General features: G+C 47.8%; 1 protein-coding gene across 19 annotated transcripts in view; it reads right to left on the bottom strand.

The window, feature by feature from the left end:
* Positions 1-2,362: 2,362 nt before the first annotated feature.
* The window catches only part of LOC105496495 (zinc finger MYND-type containing 8), a 149,032-nt gene continuing 142,358 nt past the window's right edge, over positions 2,363-9,036 (bottom strand). For 13 of the 19 annotated variants that reach the window (XM_011766973.2, XM_011766987.2, XM_024797515.2 and 10 more), the window contains 2 exons: positions 5,769-5,852; positions 2,363-4,040 (listed from right to left, as the gene is read on the bottom strand). In XM_011766973.2, coding sequence (XP_011765275.2) covers positions 3,904-4,040; positions 5,769-5,852 — 221 coding nt within the window. In that variant the 3' untranslated portion in view covers positions 2,363-3,903. The remainder of the gene's footprint in view (positions 4,041-5,768; positions 5,853-9,036) is intronic. The other 6 variants (XM_011766982.2, XM_011766994.2, XM_011766989.2 and 3 more) reach the window with 1 other exon arrangement.

The raw sequence follows: 9,036 nt of genomic DNA, 5'->3' as shown, positions 1-9,036 counted from the left end.
TACTGCACTCCAGCTTGGACGACAGAACGAGACTCTGTCTCAAAAAGAAAAAAGAAAGGAGTAGAGAAAAATGTCTCTGCATTTGTTTGTAAATGCAGACTGTCCCTGAGGACTCTGTGGGAATGGGGATTGGAGGGGACCAGGTGGCAGGGAGGGAGAGGCTTTATACTCTGGGCCCTTTCGTATCTTCAGATTTGAGTCATGTGGCTGTTTTATCTGGTCAGATGAATGGTAAAACTAAAAGCAACCATTTCTCTATCCTCGAGTAAGCAAGCCACTTCTTCCCTGGATGTCTTTGCTTCTAAGGGAGGTTGCCGCAGAGGCTGGATGGGAGGTGCAGTGGGACCTTCATTGTGTCCAAGCCCTGGGGACACAGCAGGAAACAGAGACAGCCCCTCCCTCACCCAGCTCACATTCAATTGGGACGCACAGGAGAAGGTGTAAATCCCCACACCCCTTGCTCAGGGATATGAAGAAAACATTGGGGCATGAGGGGCCAGTGGGCGGGTGGCTATTTCAGAGGTGACATCTGAAGAATCAGGTGCCAGCCACAGAAGAGGGTGTCCGGTCGAAGTAGCAGAGAGTGCAGTTGAGACAAGAAAGGCAGGAGCTGAAAGAAGACAATGGATGACCCCTCGTAGCCACGGCCCCTCCTCTCTCTGGTCTTCAGGATGAAATGAGACAAGAGAGGGAAGGTGCACACACATGCCCAGGAACGCGAAGCTAACATTCTTCTCACTTAAAAAAATGACTTGGAGGCTGCATGCAGTGGCCCACGCCTGTAATCCCAGAACTTTGGGAGGCTGAGGCAGGCGGATCACCTGAGGTCAGGAGTTTGAGACCAGCCTGACCAACAAGGAGAAACCTTATCTCTACTAAAAATACAAAATTAGCCGAGCATGGTGGTGGACACCTGTAATCCCAGCTACTCAGGAGGCTGAAGCAGGAGAATCGCTTGAACCCGGCAGGCAGAGGTTGCAGTGAGCCAAGATCGCGCCACTCCAGCCTGGGCAACAAGAGCAAAACACCATCTCAAAAAAAAAAAAAAAAAAGACTTGGGAGGCCAAAGTGGGTGGATCACCTGAGACCAGGAGTTCAAGACCAGCCTGGCCAACATGGCGAAAACCCCATCTCTACTAAAAATACAAAAATTAGCTGGGCATGGGTGGTGGGCACCTATAATCCCAGTTACTCGGGAGGCTGAGGCAAGAGAATCGCTTGAACTCGGGAGGCAGAGGTTGCAGTGAGCTATCGCGCCACTGTACTCCAGCCTGGGCAATGGAGACCCTCCCTCCAAAAAAAAGACGAACGTCCAGGTGCCATGGCTTACACCTGTAATCCCAGCACTTTGGTAGTCTGCGGCAGGCAGATCACTTCAAGTCAGGAGTTCAAGACCAGCCTGGGAAATATGTGAAACCCTCGTCTCTACTAAAAATACAAAAAAAATGAGCCGGGCATGGTGGTGCGCGTCTGAATCCCCGGCTACTCGGGAGGCCGAGGCACCAGAATCGCTTGAACCCGCGAGGCAGAGGTTGCACTGAGCTGAGATTGCACCACTGCACTCCAGCCTGGGCGACAGAGCAAGACTCCGTCTCAAAAAATAAAAATAAATTTGTAGACAGTCTTGTCTTCCTGTGAAGAATGAGAGGCCCACCCTGACAGGGCTCCTATGCCCTGCTCACCATCTGTCCCCAGTAACTGAAATGGTGCATGGCTCATGACAGGTCTCCTATACTACTTGAGTAACTGAGCGATCGTTGTCCCCATTAGGGGACAAGTTTGATGAAGGCAGGGACCCGACTCCTTGAGAACCATGGGATCCTCAGTGCCTGGGCAGTGCCTGACGCCATGCGTGTTTGCTGATGGGCACAAATGCATTTATACCCATGAAGGTCAACCTCCCCTGCCGGCCATGTCACATCTTGGCCCTGGGCACAGGAAGGGGTTTGTGGAGATCTTTTCTGGGGAGCTACTGGATTCCAGAGAAGGAACACTGCTGCCCAGGAAACCAAACCTCAGCCTTGCAAGCCGGCTTCATTCTACTCATACCCTGTGCACTTCTAGCCAGGCCCAGAGCCATGGACCAGGGCACCTGTGCGGGGCCGGGATCCTTGCTGCCCACGGGAGGCCTGTTAGCTCAGCCTCCCTGCTGGCCTCAGGAAGACAACTCCCTCCTCTCCCAACTATCTGACGAGGACTGGCGTGGGAAGCACCCACTAGGGACCATTCTCTCCAGTATGCCCACCACCTGGCTGTGGGGGGTGTTCGTGACCTCTCACGGCCCCTTCTGGGTTTGGTCGTGCAAACCTGACACAGCCATCCCGACCAAATGGAAAACTGCAAATTCGAGGACGACCACGGCGTTTTTCCAAAACAGTTTAATTAAAAAAAGGTAAAGAAATCTGAAAAAATCGGGGGGTGGGGGAAGGAATGGGAAAACCCAAAAAAGCATACCGTGTGAGTCTACTGGCTCAGTGACAAAGAAACACCACCATCAAAAAGATATTTAAGTTTAATACAAATTTTATACAAAGAAAATGTGAAAAAATACTTCCATATGCTAAAAGCAATTATGCTTCACAAATAAGGCCAGCTAGGCTATTTTTTTGTTTTTTTGACAACTGCAATTCACAAATGTTCTTTCTCTCCTGTTTTCTTCTAATACTCTCTTCTTATTTCTTCTCTAATATGGGTAACTAGCTGGAAACTGTACAGTTCGCATCCTCTTATCAACAATGAAGAGAAAGTAAACAAGACTAAAATGTACAACAAAACGTACTGGAATGATATCGTACAATTAATTTTCTCATATACATACATCACCTTTTGCTTTTTGATCAATGCTTTTTGTTTTACACAACATACAAAATGGCTCTACAGCATACGTAGTGTACGGACAGCATGATGGGGCCTTGCTTTCTCTCATACTGCCTGTGTTTCATGCTTACATAAAAACGTGAAATTCCATCATATAAATAATACGTACATGCTTCATCCCAGACTCAAACGTCCTCTGCGTGCACCTTGCCTTTGAGTCCTTGCTTCCGAGAAGTGCAGCATCTCTGACCAAGTGTGTGTGAGTGTGTTTAAAGGAACCACAAAGCAAAGATTTCTTTTTTTCAGAGTTCATGATCCTAACACTTTCTATGTTCTCCTCTTCTGTGACTGAGCTGAGTGGGGCTTGTTTCAGTTTCTCTTCTGTAAACAAGGACATGGTTTTTTCCCTTTTAGGAGTAGAGTCGTCATTTCAATCACGTGAAAGAAACTAGCTTCTCCCTGTGTCCGTCTGGTCCGGAGAGCTTGCGTTTTAGGAACGTCGTAACGTAGTAGCTGAAAGGGGCTAACGGCTTGACAGGATAGAGTCTGTGCCGAAACTCCCGATCCCAACATGCTGTGTAGACACATGAGTGAAAAACGGCTCGCCCTCCCCTGGGTATCCAAGGATGAGGACATGAGTGTGAAAGTGGTCCCCGGGCCCAGTATCCATTCCATTGTGTGACTGACAGGCTAACTGACCATCCCTTCTCCAATACCAAAACATTCTTTTTGTTGTTGGGGTTGGTTGGTTTTTTTTAATTGTTTTTCTTTTTCTTTTTTTTTTTTATAAGTTAAAGTTAATACAAATATAAAAAGGGGAAGGTCCTCTAGGTTTCAATGACATCCACAAATTATACATTATTTACACCTAAAGCACAGGGCTCGTATGGGTGAACAGTTCGCAGTCAAAGCCGATGCCGGGTGTCCTGTAGTGTAGCAGCCCCTGCGCCGGGGGCTCAGGCTCAACTGAGGGTTTTGTCATTCTCAAGTCTGAAAGTGGCTGTTCTCCTCCCTTTGTTGTTTATTCTTTTCCTGGCATCTGAGTTTTTCTCCAGTGGGGTGGGTGGTTTGTGTCCCGACTCGCTGCTAGTCCCAGAAGGTGTCCAGCCGAGACTCTTTCGGGAGGAGGCTCTTCGTGCTGGTACTGCTGTTGTGCTCGGCACGTGTCGATCCCCTCTTCTCATCGCTGCTGCTCCAACTGGATTTACTACTCCGGGAATGGTCTGAGGAGGAAAACCAATGTGTTTAGCATGCCTGCCCACCTGTGCCTGAGCATAACTATCCTGCAGTCTGACCTGCCCTTCCTGCATAGGAAACCACCTTCCCCTCCCCACTGATGGTTCAAACACTGCCACCACTGACTGCCCTACATCTGTGGGTCTGGAGAACAGAAAGGCAGCACAACTTATTTTTTAGGATTTAACAACAGTCAGTTGGAAAAAACAGTAGGGTGTCATGCTCACAGAGAATAAAGATTTGTGAACTGCCAAGGAAGGCATTTCTTGTGCCGTGTCTGGAACCGTGTACCCTTACTACATCACTGAACGACACAAGCACCCCATGCACTTCTGGGTCCAACCTTGGCTCCTGGAGAAAGATACCGAAATTTGGCATGCAGTCTACTTCCGTCAGTGGGATTTCTTTTATCCATGTATAGGCTACTTGAAAATGGACTTACAACCAAATCACACTTGTCCACCCAAGGGAGAGGATCATGAAGGAGAAGAATGGGTAAGTCCACCTGGGAACACAGACCCACTGACTCCTGGTAAGGACAACCTTATGGGTGACTGAAGGATTCAGAACCAGAGTAAGACCTAGGATGGCTTCAAGGACACATGGACAAGGAGCTGAGTAGTGACTAAGTAAGAAATAAATGAAGAAGCTGAAGGAAGAGCCAAATGAGGTGTCTGTGAAGAGCACTTTAGCCAACAGCCCAGGTCTGCAGGCTCCGCTGGACGGCTGACTGGGAGAAACTTCCAGCCAAGCCCTAAGATCCCATCACATCCTGGATCATTTACTAAGTTCAGACAGACTGGGACAGAATTATTTTTCAATTTCTTAAGGTGGGTGATAATGTTTGGTTGAAAGAGGTTGAGGGAATGAATGGAGTGGGCCAAGGAGGGGACCACGCTACTACCTAGCGGGGCTGCATTTCTTGCTGCCTGGTAAAAAGGCGTGTGTGGGTAATCATGAGTTCTGGAAGATAAGCCGTGAAGAGAATGACAAAGATCTCCAAAGTCATGTAGTTACTCAGGAGAGAACTCTTCTTAGTCACTTGCATCAGTGACCAAAAGGGAGCAATACTATGGCAGGCAGAGCCGGGGGCAAAGGCAGAGTCTTCTTAACAATCCTCAATCCACCTTCTTATGCCTTCTTCCCTTAGCCGCCAAGCTTATGCTTTTAGTTCTTCGGAAGGACTCTGGGGAGTGATCCAGTTGGTCATCCCGATCCGTGAGAATATCCTACAGTGATGTGGTCAAACCACATCAAGTCCTTCCAGCTCTGGTAAGGGCAGAGACCACCGGCGGGTACTAGAAGAAATGGGACCAGGGCCAAGCTGAGTTCAGTCTCTCTCTCCCAGAACCAGGCTGGCCAATGGAGGGATCTGCAGGCCCTCACTCCTCATATGGAGAGGACACGGGACACTGGCTGCCATAGCCAATCACCACAGGAGGGAATCAGTGTTCATCTAGGACCCTTTATGAACAGAGCGAGGACGATCTCCATCAAGAAGCCAGGCCACATGCTCGCTCTCATTTCCTAATGCAGTTTGTGATGGCGACCAGAGGCACAGCAAAGAAGAAACATTGCAAAGGAAGACCCACCACTCAAAAGAACAGGAGAAGACACACCCACAAAGAAAAAACACACACAGACACACACAGAACGAGCCTTCTGCATGCCAGGAAGAAGCCCCGGCAGCTTCCGTGAGACAGGGTCATACTTACACTTCTGGGCGGGGTAGTTGGGGTGCGGCTGGTGGTCTGTGGTGGTTGGGGCATAGGCAGGTTGCTTGTCACACCTTTTGCTAACTGAAGAGATAGCACAGGTAGCCTCAGAGTCTGTCAGAGAGCTGGAATTCCGCACAACCCCGAGTGCTTACTATTTTTGTTCATCAACAGGCTACTGTTATTAGAACCAGTTGGCACCTTCATTCACGTCACCATTGTCCAACTTTAATGCAAGCACAGGAGACTAAGGCTCTTTAAAAATGCATATCAAACCACAAACAGGATCACTGGACACAGCACAGCATTACAGGCAGGAAATAAGGTATACAATGACATAAAAGCAACTCAGCATTTTGTAAGCCACAAATTCTCAGAACCACTAGCTCTGCCAATAGCCTAATTCAACCATGGGAAACGGAGGTGGGCACTAGAAACATGCTAAGGTTGAAGGCACCATCCCAGAAATCCAGACAACTTAAGGCAAGTAATAACATCAACTGCCCACAGTGATAACAGAATAGGGAGGAGAGGATGGAGAAGGCATACATTATGAGGAGGACTGAGGAAGGGGCTCCAGATGAGGTGGCAAGTAAGCTAAATTCTCAGCTATGATGGTAGCACACCAACAAATCACCTCTGAAATCAAAGAGTCAAAAAACAGTGATATGAAAGGAGTCTCCATAAATAACTGATATGGTGAGAAGTTTCATAGGAAAACAATTGAAAGTAAGATCAAGAGAAAAAACAGAAACTCTAGGAAAAAGTAAGGCTGTAAAAGAATGGAAATATAATCACAGTACACTATGTGACTCTGCCATGAATGATATGGTCATAATCATGTAAGTAAGAATTGTCACACTGCAACTTTCTAGACTAAGCCAACAGACAAGAGTGAGGCTTAACTGCAGTTATAGAACAGAATGCACATGTTCTCAACCTTGACAACGGGAAAGTCACAGGGCAGGTGGGAAGGCTGGCTACGACAGGGGTGGGAGAGGTGAGGAGAAGATGGGCTGCCAAAAGAGGGGTCAAGAGATATCTGTAGCAGATGAAACAAAAGGGCTAAGGAGGCAGGTGTTTCATTGGAGCAAGGTAGCACATAAAATAGTAACCTCAGTAGTGTGGGAAGAGGAAGAGTAACTCTCACCTTTTAAAGCTGGAAGTCAACAAGTAATATCTAAAGATAAAGTCAAGAAATAGAGGTATAGGCAAGTACATTATTTATTAGTAAGGGGGTAACAGGAGGACCAGAATGAGCAGTGCAAACTGGAACTAGGAAGAGTTTTTCCCTGCACTATTTTATTCTCTGCAACTCTGTGCATATATATCTTTAACTAAAAGCTTAAAATGAAAAGACGAACAGGAGACGCCCGTGCCCACATACTAAGGGAGCTCATACCCCTACTAAAATTCTCTCCCTTCCAACTAAACTTAGATGTACTGTCCTAGTACCTGATGCACATAAATAGCACAGGAGCCTTGATGTTTTTAAAACCCATGCTCCTTCTAGATATGTCACGTGCGCTGTCACCAGAAAGCAAGTGCTGGCAGAAGTAAAGTGAGACGGATGAGGAATTAATTAGAAGGGGATCAAAATTGAGGACGTCTTTCTGCTTTGACGTGACCTGTCAACACAAACTGCTTTGGTGAGAAAATCGGGAAGACTGAGAAGACCGAAGGCTGCCTTCCCGCACAGACCCCTGTGGCCTCCCTGCAGCTTCTCACTCACACTCTCAAAATCACTGCGGCACTGACTGCAAAACGCACTTTTCCTGCCAGTTTCTGACCATGGGCTCCACGGTGCTCTCACAGTGCCCAGCCTCTTTCCAAGTCCTAAATGTGGGACTAAATCTCTTGTTTTTGAGACACAGTCTCACTCTGTCGCCCAGAGTGGAATGCAGTGGCGTGATCTCAACTCACTATAACCACTGCCTCCTGGGTTCAAGCAATTCTCCTGCTTCAGCCTCCCGAGTAGCTGGGATTACAGGGGTGCATCACCATGCCTAGCTTATTTTTTATACTTTTAGTACAGACAGGGTTTCACCATGTTGGTGAGGCTGGTCTTGAACTCCTGACCTCCAATGATCCGCCCACCTTGGCCTCTCAAAGTGCTGGGATTATAGGCATGAGCCACCACACCTGACCTAAATGTGGGGCTAAATCTCTTTTAGTGTATCCCTGGGTGTACCTCAATCTTTATCCAAACCCTGGAGAGGAGGCCCTTTCTGACATGAAGATACCATGATTCTAGCCAATCTGGTCGTCTTTTAAGAAGAAAGTCTCTGCTGCTGACTACGGTGGCACAGGCCTGTGACCCCAGCTACTCAAGAGGCTGCAGTGGGAGAATCGCTTGAGCTCAGGCCAAGTTCAAGGCCAGCCTTGGCAACAAGGCAAGATCCTGTCTCTTAGGTTTCAAAGCAACATTTAGAATTAAAAAAGTCAGCTGGGCGTGGTGGCTCATGCCTGTAATCCAAGCACGCTGGGAGGCCGAGGTGGGTGGATTGCCTGAGCTCAGGAGTTTGAGACCAACCTGTGCAACACGGTGAAACGCCATCTCTACTAAAATACAAAAACTTAGCCAGGCGTGACGGTGTGCACCTGTAATCCCAGCAACTCGAGCGGCTGAGGCAGGAGAATCACTTGAACCTGGGAGGCGGAGGTTGCAGTGAGCCAAGGCTGCACCACTGCACTCCAGCCTGGGCAAGACTCCGTCTCAAAAAGTAATAATAATAATAATAATTTAAAATGTCCATGACTGCTAATGGCTTAGGGGGATGGTGGAGTATCAGAACAGAAACTGTATCATATCAGCGGCAGAGTGTGTAAAGAAAGGGAAATGGAGACAAAATGAAATGACTTTTTTTTTTTTTTTTTTAAAATATGAGGTATCATTCTGTTGCCCAGCTGGAGTGCAGTGGCTATTCACAGGCACTCACTGCAGCCTCAAAACTCCTAGGCTCAAGTGACCCTCTGCCTCAGCCTCTCCAAGCAGCTGGGACTACAGGTGCACCCTCCCTCTAGAATAACAACTCTAGAAGAGACATCTAACTGGGTTGAAGAAGGAGACAGGACAGGTCTTACGCTGTGCCATTCAATATGGTAACCACTACAGTAAGATAAAACGTTGAATTCCATTCCTCAGTCACATTAGCCACAGTTCAAGGCTTCAGCAGCGACACGTGGCTAGTGGCTACCATAGTGGACAGCGCAAATATGGCCATCGTCACAGAACATTCTATTGGAGATGCAAGGTGTCAAGGAAGGC

Source organism: Macaca nemestrina, chromosome 15 (genome assembly GCF_043159975.1).
Source record: "Macaca nemestrina isolate mMacNem1 chromosome 15, mMacNem.hap1, whole genome shotgun sequence".
Classification (NCBI taxonomy): Eukaryota; Metazoa; Chordata; class Mammalia; order Primates; family Cercopithecidae; genus Macaca; species Macaca nemestrina.
This window is presented reverse-complemented; position numbering and strand designations above follow the sequence as displayed.